Raw genomic sequence first — 13,409 nt, 5'->3', positions numbered from 1 at the left:
AACTGCGGGAGGCAGTGGAAGACAGGAGTGCCTGGCGTGCTCTGGTCCAGGGGGTCACAAAGAGGCGGACACGATTAAACAACAACAACAACCACTGTATTGCGAGAGACGGGGGGGGGGAGCTTTTCTCTGCTAACTTCCTCCACCCATCGCATCGTGCATTTTGCAAAACGTCCCTTGCGTCGCCTCTCGCTTGCCTTTTCTCTGGACTAAAAAGTCCCAGTTGCTGCAACCTGACCATTCAGACTGCAGGAGGCCTGGTGCGCTGAGCACCGAATCTCCTCTATTAGCATGCAATAGGATTATCCATATGCCGGATTTATTTAAATTGGGGGCGGGCTTCCTTTTGGAAACCGCTCTGGGTGCGAGGAGCTGGCGTGAGGGCCAAGCCCGCATTTCCAACACAAATAGCTCACGGATCCTTAGTCTGCATATCATTAAAATAAGAGGGAGAGAGAGAAAAGAAAAAAGGGATAAATGGATTTCCCCCCCTGTTGCATTCCTTTATTCTTTTGGAATTTCGGGCTTAATTTCCAAACCTAATTCCAGCCTGGCACCCCCCCCCCCCCGGCAACGTTACATTGGCCAACCAATTATACATTGCAGTTAGACTGGGGGCTGGTGGGGGGGTCAACAAACAAGATTGAATCCAGGTCTCCCCGCACACGAACAGGCAATTTTTACAAACACACCCATGTCTTCCTTGTCAAGGAAACCGTCTCCCGTTCTTTAAGTCGACGAACTCAGAGTGCCTCTGAGGGTGTGCAGAGTTCCTGCTGCCAGGAAGAATGAAGGTGGTTTTTGTTTTAACTGCATCAGTCACTGGTGGGAGAACCCTGGCTCAGGGGCCAGATGCGGGCCTCCGAGCCGCTTTATACGGCCCTCGGGGACCTTCTTCAAATCCTGGGGACCAGTCACTGTCTCTCAGCCAAACCTAAATTTATTGTATTACATTTATGCCCTCCCTTTGTTCCTCCAAGGAGACCCTTTTAACCCCTACAACAACCCTGCAAGGTGTTGTTGTTGCTGTTGAGTCGTTTAGTTGTGTCCGCCTCTTTGTGACCCCCTGGACCAGAGCACGCCAGGCACTCCTGTCTTCCACTGCCTCCCACAGTTTGGTCAAACTCATGTTGGCACCTTCGAGAACAGTGTCCCACCATCTCGTCCTCCGTCATCCCCTTCTCCTTGTGCCCTCCATCTTTCCCAACATCAGGGTCTTTTCCAGGGAGTCTTCTCTTCTCATGAGATGGCCAAAGTCTTGGAGCCTCAGCTTCAGGATCTGTCCTTCCAGTGAGCACTCAGGGCTGATATATATATAGAAAGGAGCGAACCAGCGATATTTTAGGGAGCAGGCTAGCAGGCGGGGTCCATGACTTACATCATAGGAACCTACACAACACAAAACACTGTTGCTGCATGTGGCTTTTATTTTATTTGTTTTTTATCTTATATTTTGGAAATGTACATCCATGGTTTTTTTCTCCCTTTAATTTTTTTGGGGGGCCCCCAAGAGAGTGGGGCCCTAAGCTATAGCTTGTTTAGTTTATACATAAATCTATCACATGGGATGCGGGTGGTGCTGTGGGTTAAACCACAGAGCCTAGGACTTGCCGATCAGAAGGTTGGTGGTTCGAATCCCCGCAATGACAGGGTGAACTCTTGTCGCTTGGTCCCTGCTTCTGCCAACCTAGCAGTTCGAAAGCACGTCAGTGTAGATCAATAGGTACCGCTCTGGCGGGAAGGCAAACGGCGTTTCCGTGCTCTGCTCTGGTTCGCCAGAAGCGGCTTAGTCCTGCTGGCCACATGACCCGGAAGCTGTACGCTGGTACCCTCGGCCAGTAAAGCGAGATGAGCGCCGCAACCCCAGAGTCAGCCACGACTGGACCTAATGGTCAGGGGTCCCTTTACCTTTACTTAAATCTGACACTGTCCATCATCCGCCCCGGTCCTCCAATTCTGTGTAGGACTCTCTCTCTAACCTCCTCCTCCAGCCCCTCTGCAGTGAACATCTCAAAAGCCGAAAAGCGACCCTCTTGTGGCCCCCCAAAAGTGTTGTTTAACCTTGACCTAGAACTGTTGAGCATAGCCAGGACGCTCATCTAGATTCCTGGAAGGTTAATAGAATTCCAATTTGCAAGCTACAGAAGGAGGTAGTGTTCGTTCTTTCATGTCTGCTAAATACAGTGCCCTCAAAGAAACATAATTTGTAATGTTCCACATGACATGAATTCTAACCGGCTTTCGCCGTGATGAGTTTCACTATTTACTCCTGTGTAATCTTTCCCTAACGACATTAAAAAGAGAGAGTGAGAGGGACACAGAGAGAGAGAGAGCGTGTCGTAGTAAATGTAGTTATTTTGCAAGTGACATTTTACACAGGGAGAAGGGGGGAGCGGGCCGCGTGCGACGAGAGAAAATGGTAATTTAATACAGATAAAAGGAGCAAATTAAGGAAGTTGAAAAACAGATGCTTTGGAGCAGGAGAGGGGGAAAATATTGAGAAAGATAAATTCCGCTTGCCCGCTTCCGGACCGAAGGAGAGAGAGGGGGCTAGCTATCGTGAAGTGCTTTGGGGTCGTGGATTTTAATTAATAATGTTATTATTATTTTAACATTTCTTTATTGATTGCAGCGAGGGGGGAAACGCGAGCAACTTTCTGGTTCAAGAGATGGCTCGGGAGCGTGTGATGTTAAGTTTCCGAATTCGCGGCGCTGACCTTGAAACTGACAGCGCGAAGGGGCCCGATCTCTTTCTTTGCCGGGGGCCCGGTCTGAGCCGTGCGGTTGCAAAGCGGAGATCTGCGTGGACCTCTCGAGGTGAGGGAAATCGGAACCCACGCAAAGAGACACACCGCCTCTCCAGCTGCTATTGGCTTAGCTGCTCTGATGTCACAGAAGGCCTGCGTCACGCGAGAGCCCTGCCAAAGGGGAGGCCCAACTAGTCCAGCGTCGTGACCCAGTGGCCGTTGAAAGCTTTGCCTAACCTGCTTTTCAAGTGGGTGGCCATGCCTGCCTCTTGTGGCAGGGAGTTCCGTAGTTGAAATCTGAGCTGCGAGAAGAAGGACTTCCTTGTTTCTGCCTTGAATCTTCCAGTGTTCGGCTTAGTTCCAATGTTCCAATAAACAGCCTCAGCCCAGTAGACCTGAAGGAGCGTCTCCACCCCCATCGTTCTGCCCGGACACTGAGGTCCAGCGCCGAGGGCCGTCTGGCGGTTCCCTCATTGTGAGAAGCAAAGCTACAGGGAACCAGGCAGAGGGCCTTCTCGGTGGTGGCGCCCTCCCTGTGGAACGCCCTCCCATCAGATGTCAAAGAGATAAACAACTACCTGACATTCAGAAGACATCTGAAGGCAGCCCTGTTCAGGGAAGTTTTTAATGTGTGATATTTTAGTGTATTTTTGGTCTCTGTGGAAGCCGCCCAGAGTGGCTGGGAAAACCCACCCAGATGGGCGGGGTACAAATAATAAATTATTGTTGTTGTTGTTGTTGGGCATCCACAAGTTCTCGCATTCTGCTTCCTCCACCCCAGGAATAATTTCATATCATTTCCCCTGGACCTTCACTCAGGGGCATAGCAAGAGGGTGTGCGGTAGGTGCGGTCTTGCCCCAGGCGTCCCCACTAAGGGGTGTGGGTGACAAAATGGCAGGCAGCACTCACCGCGGGGCCTTCAGCGCACCCAAGCTATGCGTCTTGGGCGCCCACAGGCCCCATGCTGTCTGCCCGCTGCCTGCCCCCCAGCATAGCTGTCAACTATGGCTTCCTCCACCGCTGCCACTTCCCTGAACTGAAAATCCCTTGATGGTTTCGGTTGCCCTCGTCTTCGCCTCTCTTAACCGTTATTGGCTTAGCTGCTCTGATGTCACAGCAGGCTACCGGCAAGGGAAATCACAACCCCTCCAGCCTTTATTGGCTTAGCTGACGCCACAGCGCTGTTACATCCTCTCTGATTGTTACTAGCTTAGCTGCTGCGATGAAAAGCAGGCCTGTGTTGGGAAGGGAAAAAAGATGGCTTCCTTGGCTCCTATTGGCTTAGCTGCTCTGATGTCACAGCAGTGCAAGCAGGAGAAACCACAGGCCCCCTAGCTCACCCCCTTGCGGGGATTCGAAGCAACTCGGGTTAACCCGAGCAATGCGGTCCAGGTCCGGCCCCGAATCCAAGGATTCCATGAGGAGCCAGTCCAACAGGGCCAAGGCACGAAACCAGGCTAGGTCAGGCACAGGGTTCCAGCAAGCGGCAATGTTGCTCCCGCAACCTGGGGCAGGGTCCGGCAGCCTTTTATCTTTGACGGGGTAACAGCCGGTCCTGATCCCCCAGTGACTCACCTCCCTGTCTCGCCCGAAAGCACTCCTCCTGCGAGTACTGAGGTCTCTCCTTCTCTCAGACCTGAGTCTCTGCAGCTCGGGAGACGTCGGTGGGTTACTAGACCCAGGGGCCACCTCAGCCTCTCCTGACCAAACCAGTAGTGGAGCAGCTGTAAGTGATGGGCCAGCTGGAGGTAACGAGGGAATCCCCGCATCTGGAGCAGGACAGGCTCAGGCCCCTGACTTGGCCCAGCTGGTGCTTGTTGCAGGGGAACCTGTGCAGACTGGGGCTCTTCAGAATCAGGCCCCAGACTGTTCAAATGCCGCCTGAGGGAGAGGATCTGGTGTGGACCAAGACTCCTCCGGTTCCGAGCCCGAGTGTGATGGCCTGGGATTTGGACTCGGAGGCTGAACCTGAGGGATCCCAGCCTGCACAGGAGTCCCTGCCTCCAGCTGAGCCGGGGCTGGGGCCTGAGCCTGAAGGGTCCTCACCTGTGCTGGGTCCTCAGGTGAGTCTGCTCTGGGTCCTGAGGTGATGGAGGACCCATTGCCTGCAGGTGCTCCACTCTCAGCCCCGTCAGAGGAAGCGGAGGTTGCCTCTGGGTCCGGTAACCCTCCAGCCTCTCCTGAGCTGCAGAGGCTCAGGGCAGAGAGGCGGAGGGAACTAAGTTCCCGCAGGAGGAGGGCTCACCTCCAGGAGAGGCGAGTCGCCAGAGGATTGGGGCCGCCCTATGCCTCAGGGCAGATAAAAGCCAGCCAGCCCCAGTCCCAAGTTGCGGGAGCAACATGGTTGGTAGCCTGTTCCTGCCTGCACCCTGTCCTGTCGGATCTTCTGACCACGCCCAACTCCCTGCCTTGGACCCAGCTTCAGCTTTGACGGACGGCCTCAATACTGTACCCTTGACCTCGGACTGGACTCAGACCACGCCTCACGGAAACCCACGGGACCAGCACACCGGGTCCCAGGCCATCACACACAAGCCCAAGAGTGTGTTGGTCCCGGGGGGGTTACTGAGGCGTGGTCAAAGTCCGGTCCTGGGCCGAGGGTCTGGAGACTGCCCACCAAGGGGGAAGCGGGGTCCAAAGCAAGAAGCCGGGCGTGGTCGGGAACTCCGGAAAAACAGGTCTGGGTACTGGCAAAAGCAGGTTTCCAACGTTGTTGCTCCCGCAACCTGGGTCTGGGCTGACTGGCCTTTATCTCCTCTGAGCCAGGGGCGGTCCTGGCCCACAGGTGACCCACCTCTCCTGGCCTTAAGGTGAGCACTCCTCCTAAGAGAACCTAGTTCCCTCCACCTCTCTGCCCTGAGTCTCTGCAGCTCAGGAGAGGCTGGAGGGTTACCGGACCCAGAGGCAACCTCACCTTCACCTGACGGGGCTGAGAGTGGAGCACCTGCAGGCAATGGGTCCTCAATCACCTCAGGAGCCAGAGCAGACCCAGCTGGTGCCTGTACCTGAGGATCCAGCACAGGTGAGGACCCTTCAGGCTCAGGCCCCAGCCCCGGCTCAGCTGGTTCTGGAGGCGGGGACTCCTGTGCAGGCTGGGATTCCTCAGGTTCAGCCTCCAAGTCCGAATCCCAGGCCATCACACCTGCTTTGGTGCCCACTCACTCTCACTGGCACGATTCAAGCGTTGCACCAGTGAACTGGAGGCATCAGTGCAACCTCTGAGTTGAGGACCTGAGTTGAGGGTCGGCATGGGTGAAGCGGGGTCCACAGTGAGAAGCCGGGCAAGGACAGGAACTCTGGGGGAACAGGACTGGGTGCTGGCCGAAACAGCTCTTCAACGACGTTGCTCCCGCAACCTGGGACCAAGCTGACTGGCCTTTATCTTCTCTGAGGCCAGGAGCGGTCCCGGCCCCCAGGAGACCCGCCTCTCCTGGCCTTAAGGCGAGCACTCCTCCTGGGAGAAACCAGTTCCCTTCGCCTCTCTGCCCTGAGCCTCTGCAGTTCAGGAGAGGCTGAAGGGTTACTGGACCCAGGGGGAGACTCACCTGTAGGCAATGAGTCCTCAACCACCTCTGGAGCCAGAGTGGATTCACCTGGTGTCTGCTCCTGAGGATCCAGCACTGGTGCAGGCCCTTCAGATTCAAGACCCTGCCCCGGCTCTGCCGGCCCTGGAGGCTGGGACTCCTGTGCAGGCTGGGATTCCTCCGGTTCAGCCTCTGAATCGGATTCCCAGGCCATCACAAAGAGGCTCGGTGGTTTAGACCACAGCGCCAACCCAAACTCCCCAGGTACAGCGAGTCACCAGGAGCCTTTGCATAGCCAGGTTTCTCGTACCCGACCCAAGCCAGGATCCTCCCTCTCTCTCCATTGCTCCCTTTCCTTCTTTACCCAAAAAGAAAAAAGAAAAGAAAATGAAGATAAATGAAGGCTCTTAAATCAGGGGCTTTCTTAATGGGTGGTCCGGGAAGCTAATTTCGAGCGTTTGATTATTTTTCCTCCCTGGTAGCCGAGCCGGGCCACGGGTCCCGGCGGGAGGGCTGAGTTCAAATCATTTACAAGCTGAAACATGGTCTGGGAACAGAATCGTCTGTAGCGCTGATGTCCTGCCACCCTTCTCTCCCCTAGCTATCACGATGGGCGTGATTGCAAGGGGAAAACGGATGAGTTGCAAAGGGCCTCTCTCTCTCTCTCTCTCTCTCTCTCTCTCTCTCATATCGGTTTATTTTCATTATTATCTGTGGAATGTGGCCCCACCAGCTGGGTCTTTGGGTGTTCGGCGCTCCCGAGCCGCCGGCGGAGGTTAAATAGAGTCACGCCGGCTAATTAAACCGGTCCCTGAGATTGCTTTGGTTTAGGATCGACGGTCTAATCAGGACGCTTAAATTGGCTACGTCGTCGCTTCCGATTTTGCTGTATTTTCGAAACGCAGCTCAGAGGAAGAGCTCGGGGAATGTAAGGAGAGAGACCTGGTGGATCAGGCCCGTCCAGCATGGGTGGCCAACAAGGGGAGCTCACAAGCATGTTCTGAGCCCCAGAACAACTCTATCCCCCTGTGGTTTGTAGCAACTGACATTCAGGAGCTTTCACAGCTGTCCATGGAGGCGCAGGTCAGTTCTGTGTCCAGGGCAGCTGTCTACCAGCTCCATCTGGTACGCAGGATGAGACCCTCCCTGCCAACAGACTGTCTGGCCAGAGTGCTGCATGCTCTGGTTATCTCCCGCTTGGACTACTACCATGCGCTCTACATGGGGCTGCCTTTGAAGGTGACCCGGAAACTACAACTAATTCAGAATGTGGCTGCCAGACTGGTGACTGGGAGTGGCCGCCAAGACCATATAACACCGGCCCTGAAAGACCTAGGCAAAGGGACCCCTGACCATTAGGTCAAGTCGTGGCCGACTCTGGGGTTGTGGCACTCATCTCGCTTTATTGGCCGAGGGAGCAGGCGTACAGCTTCCGGGTCATGTGGCCAGCAGGACTAAGCCGCTTCTGGTGAACCAGAGCAGCGCACGGAAATGCCGTTTACCTTCCTGATGGAGTGGTACCTATTTATCTACTTGCACTCTGATGTTCTTTCAAACTGCTAGGTTGGCAGGAGCAGGGACCGAGCAACGGGAGCTCACCCCGTCACGGGGATTTGAACCGCCGACCTTCTGATCGGCAAGTCCTAGGCTCTGTGGTTTAACCCACAGCGCCACCCGTGTCCCTACTCCTGAAAGACCTACCGTTCCTGAAAAACCTCTCAAGGTGAGAGAAATCGCAACACACACAAAGAAACACACAGCCTCTCTGGCTGCTATTGGCTTAGCTGCTCTGATGTCACAGAGGATCAGGCCAAAGGGGAGGCCCAACTAGTCTCAGTGGTTTAGACCGCAGCGCCACCCGCGTCCCCAGTACTTACATATGTAGTAATACTCATGCCCCGGTCGGAATTCAAAGCCCAGCGAAAACGGGGTGAAGAGCTGGAACTTCTCGGAGAATTTCAGCGGCCCGTTGGGCGAGTCGGGCCGGTTGCACTCCCAGCGCTTGAAGCCATTCTGGCGGTGGTCGCAGGAGTCGTGGCCCTCATAGTTGACCATGTAGAGGATGTATCTCTCCATGTGGTCCATGGGGAACGGGAGCTCGTAGTGAGGGCAGTAGATGTCCAGGTAGTCATTGATGCTCACCTCCACGGTGTAGTCGCCCTGGTGGAACCTGCAGGGGGAGAGAAAAGCAGAGGTTAAGGGACTCAGAACGTCACCAGCATCATATAACCTGAATGGATAAAATCAATGCATGAAAGGGTTAATGCCATAGAGTAAGCTGTCCTGCTGGACGTGGGTGGTGCTGTGGGTTAAACCACAGAGCCTAGGGCTTGCCGATCAGAAGGTCGGCGGTTCGAATCCCCGTGACGACGGGGTGAGCTCCCGTTGCTCGGTCCCTGCTCCTGCCAACCTAGCAGTTCGAAAGCACGTCAAAGTGCAAGTAGATAAATAGGTACCACTCTGGCGGGAAGGTAAACGGCGTTTCCGTGCGAAGCTCTGGTTCGCCAGAAGCGGCTTGGTCCTGCTGGCCACATGACCCGGAAGCTGTACGCCGGCTCCCTCGGCCAGTAAAGTGAGATGAGCATCGCAACCCCAGAGTCGGTCACGACTGGACTTAATGGTCAGAGGTCCCTTTACTTTTACCTTAAGCTGTCCTGCCAGGCTTAGCTTTGTGTCACTTCCCCTCCCTTTGGGAGGAAATGGGCAATCAAGTCTTTTGTGGTCCGCAGTCTGCATCTGAATTCAGTGCAGTGGTACCGGATTAATGTATAAGCTAAACAAGCTAGAACTTAGGGCCCAACTCTCTTAGGGGCCCCAAAAAAATTAAAGGGAAAAAACAACTGGATGTACATTTCCAAAATATAAGATAAAATACAAATAAAATAAAACCTACACCCAGCAACAGTGTTTGTGTTGTGTAGGCTCCTATGATGTAAGTCATGGCCCCGCCTGCTAGCCTGCTCCCTAAAATATCACTGGTTTGCTCCTTTCTATCTTAAAAAGCAGAGGCATCACCTTCCCAGTAGTGATGTATGGAAGTGAGACCTGGACCATAAAGAGGCTGATCGCCAAAGAATGGATGCTTTTGAATCCCTGTGTTGGAGGAGATTCTTGAGAGTCCCATGGACTGCAAGAAGATCCAACCTCTCCATTCTGAAGGAAACCAGCCCTGGAAGGACAGCTCCTGAAGCTGAGGCTCCAAGACTTTGGCCACCTCATGAGTAGAGAAGACTCCCTGGAAAAGACCCTGATGTTGGGAAAGATGGAGGGCACAAGGAGAAGGGGACGACGGAGGACAAGATGGTGGGACAGTGTTCTCGAAGCTGCCAGCATGAGTTTGACCAAGCTGTGGGAGGCAGTGGAAGACAGGAGGGCCTGGCGTGCTCTGGTCCAGGGGGTCACCAAGAGGCGGACACAACTAAACGACTAAACAACAACAACAACAAATACATAGGGTGCCTACATTCTGCATGGACTGGTTGCATGGCCACATGTGCAAAAAGGCTTGAGATATCTATTAGGTCCATAAATTACCATATAGCATATATTCAACACAAAAAACGGCGACCATTTGTTGTTGACAAAGGACAGCTGGACATATAAAGGGCCCCATTACCTTCAGTAGCTTGGGGGCTACTTGAACCAAAACCCAGCCCTGAGTGCTACCTTGGTACTCGAACGACTTGGCTCCCAAATGCCATAAAACCGGAAGTAAGCATTCTGGTTTGCGAATGTTTTTCGGAAACCGAAGTCCAGTACTGCTGGGGACTGAACTTGGCGCATTCTGCACTCAAGGCAGCTACCCTGCCACTGCGAACCACCCTGCTGCATGCAGAACAGCATTCAGAATTCGTTTAACAAAATATTTCTCAGTGTGCCATTTCCACCCCTGACCATTAGGTCCAGTCGTGACCGACTCTGGGGTTGCGGCGCTCATCTCTCTTTACTGGCCGAGGGAGCCGGCGTCCAGCTTCCGGGTCATGTGGCCAGCAGGACTAAGCCGCTTCTGGCAAACCAGAGCAGCGCACGGAAATGCCGTTTACCTTCCCGCAGGAGTGGTACCTATTTATCTACTTGCACTTTGACGTGCTGTCGAACTGCTAGGTTGGCAGGAGCAGGGACCGAGCAACGGGAGCTCATCCCATCTTTGTGGAGATTCGAACTGCCGACCTTCTGATCGGCAAGCCCTAGGCTCAGTGGTTTAACCCACAGCGCCACCTGTGTCCATTTCCACTTAGGAGCCGGGAAATCCACATTTGAAACATCGCTGTGGCAGAGAAATTCACGGCTGGTGGATTTTAGGGTGCCCTGAGGCTCAAGCACCCAAGAGCTGCTGGCCTTCTGGCAATTCCTGATGCCAATAGCCAAACAGCTCTGTTGATTAGAGCACGGTGCAGGCAACTCCAAGTTTGCAGGTTCGGCAGCTGCGAATTCTGGGGTTGGACTAGATGATCCTTGGAGGGCCCTTCCAGATCTAAGATTCCACACGATATCTACGAAACAGCTCTGCCTCTTGCGGAGAAGCCCCGAGTGCCCGAAACGTGGTCGGCCTAATCTTACCTCTTCCCATTACCTTTTTACAAGATTAAACCGAGCACCTCTTAAAATTAATAAAGTGGCAACAGTAGGTGATTAGTAAAGTAGTGTGCGTGGGGGGGAATCGTTTTCGGCGCCCCCTCAGGTGTTGTATTCACAGGCCAACTCTAGCTAGCGCTCTCTCTCTCTCTCTCTCTCTCTCTCTCTCTCTCTCTTATATATATGTATTTTGCATTTTTTGAGACAGATTATCTGGGAGATTAGGGGCTTAGTCAAAGCAGGAAAATCAGGCGATGGTATCTCAGATTCGGAAGGGGGTGAACCGGGCTCCTTAAGACACCATAACTAATTGCTTTCTGAGACTGCCGTTTCTCCCCCCCCCCGTTCTTTGGCCGATCTCGTCTAATGCCCCCCCAGCTTCTCCCCCCCCCCACTGCGTCCTGAGGACTGTCGTCCCTGAAAAAGGCGTTGCCTGGATGAACCCCATAGTATCCTCCTTCGCACCCTCCAATAGACTCTGTTCCCATAGATCGAGGGGTGGGGGGGTCTGTATCCCTAGGGAGGCCCCAAGTATGGCGCTTGGCTTAATGTCATGCGGGTGGGAAGGAGACGAGGGGGAATTAAGAGAGGGGGCAAAGCGGGAGGCAGAAAAGACAGAGAGGGGAGATGGCAAGGGGTGAAGGGAGTGGCAAGAAAAAAGAGAAAAAAAGGGGGAGGCAGGGAGAGGATTTAAGGGGAAACAGTGACAAAAAATAAGGCAAAAAAGCTAAACGTAAAGGACCCCTGGATGGTTAAGTCCTGTCAAAGGCGACTATGGGGTTGCGGCGCACATCTCGCTTTCAGGATGAGGGAGCTGGCGTTTGTCTGCAGACAGCTTTCCAGGGCATGTGGCCAGCAGGACTAAACCACTTCTGGTGCAATGGGACAGTGTGGCGGAAACCAGAGTGCACGGAAACGTTGTTTACCTTCCCGTCACAGTGGTACCTATTTATCTACTTGTGCTGGTGTGCTTTAAAACTGCTAGGTTGGCAGGAGCTGGGACTCACTGCGTCGCAGGCATTCGAACGGGTGACCTTCTGATCAGCAAGTCCAAGAGGCTCAGTGGTTTAGGCCACAGCGTCACCCGCACCAAAAATAAGGTGGACTTTGAGGTCTAGCCCCAACCACCCTGGCCCACAAATGGAAAGAAGATAAAGTCCCGACTAGAGACAAGAGGCTGATGAAGATGATGGATTATGCTGAAATGGCCAAAATGACAAGGAAGATCAGAAACCAGGAAGAAAGGAATTTTACTAAGGAATGGGAAAAACTCACAATGTACTTAATATAACACTGTAAACAACTAAAACCTTTGGCAGGGTTTGAGAAACACATGCAATGTATTAAAAACAAAGGTAAAAAATGGATTATTAGAGAAAAATAGAGAAAAAATGTGAGGCAGTTGAAAAAGACTGAAAATAGAAGCCACGGAAGGCTGATTCAGGGAAACCTAAATGCCGATGGTGGTGTTTAATGTTTGGAATTTAAGCGTGTAGTGTAAAACTGAATAAAAAAGATTGTGTAAAAAAAGAGAGAGACTATTTCTCCAACGTATAGGCCAAACTCTGACACCCTATCCCCACGCCCCTCAGCGGCCCTGATTCATAGCCTTCCTGAGTACGATTTGCTCACCTGGGATGATGAGAATGGCCTCTTGCTCACCTGTGTGAGGTATAGAGAGATGTGGGTTGATGCATTTGTGTGAGAGAAAAACCTCTGGCTTTTAACTGCGCAGGAGAAACTATCACAACCGTTGCCATGCCCCTGTTTGCCTCTGGCCCCCAGAAAGTTGCCCATTTGAGACTGCAGCCCTCGCCCAGAGAAAGGTGCCCTGCTCCCAGGTAAAAGGTAAAGGACCCCTGGATGGTTAAGTCCATTCAACGGAACCATGGAAGGGTGGGGGGGGGGTCTAAGGATTCAGAGACTCTTAAATGCCGATGGTGTGGGGCGCGGGTGGTGCTGTGGGTTAAACCACAGAGCCTAGGACTTGCCGATCAGAAGGTCGCGGTTCGAATCCCCACGACGAAGGGGTGAGCTCCCGTTGCTCGGTCCCTGCTCCTGCCAACCTAGCAGTTCGAAAGCAAGTCAAAGTGCAAGTAGATGAACAGGTACCACTCTGGCGGGAAGGTAAACGGCGTTTCCGTGCACTGCTCTGGTTCGCCAGAAGCGGCTTAGTCCTGCTGGCCACATGACCCGGAAGCTGGACGCCGGCTCCCTCGGCCAGTAAAGCGAGATGAGCGCCACAACCCCAGAGTCGGTCATGACTGGACCTAATGGTCAGGGGTCCCTTTACCTTTAAATGCCTTTGGTGATGTTTAATGTTTGAATTTGAACATGCAGTGCAAAACTCAATAAGAAAAGATTAGACATGAAAATGAAGAGGGGATCGCAGCCTTGGGAAAAAGGAATCCTGTGTGGTTCCAAGGTTTGCATACCTTCCGCCCCTGAAAGTTTCTCATTCCTGTGTGCCAATGGAGAGGGGAATGACTCTGTGCCCCCCAGGGGTTCTCTGACCCTCCACCCCCCCTGCCTTCCAAGCATCCAGAAGCGGAAACGCATTAC

General features: G+C 53.3%; 1 protein-coding gene across 1 annotated transcript in view; it reads right to left on the bottom strand.

Annotated features, from left to right (window-relative positions):
• Positions 1 to 13,409, bottom strand: part of EFNA2 (ephrin A2) — a 175,358-nt gene that overhangs the window by 18,087 nt on the left and 143,862 nt on the right. The window contains exon 2 of the mRNA XM_081895938.1: positions 8,150 to 8,442. Within this exon, the coding sequence (XP_081752064.1) occupies positions 8,150 to 8,442 (293 nt within the window). The remainder of the gene's footprint in view (positions 1 to 8,149; positions 8,443 to 13,409) is intronic.

This window comes from Podarcis melisellensis, assembly GCF_964234715.1.
Source record: "Podarcis melisellensis genome assembly, chromosome: 18".
In the NCBI taxonomy this organism is placed as follows: domain Eukaryota; kingdom Metazoa; phylum Chordata; class Lepidosauria; order Squamata; family Lacertidae; genus Podarcis; species Podarcis melisellensis.
The sequence above is the reverse complement of the archived record's forward strand: the minus strand, read 5'-3'. Positions and strand labels throughout refer to the sequence as shown.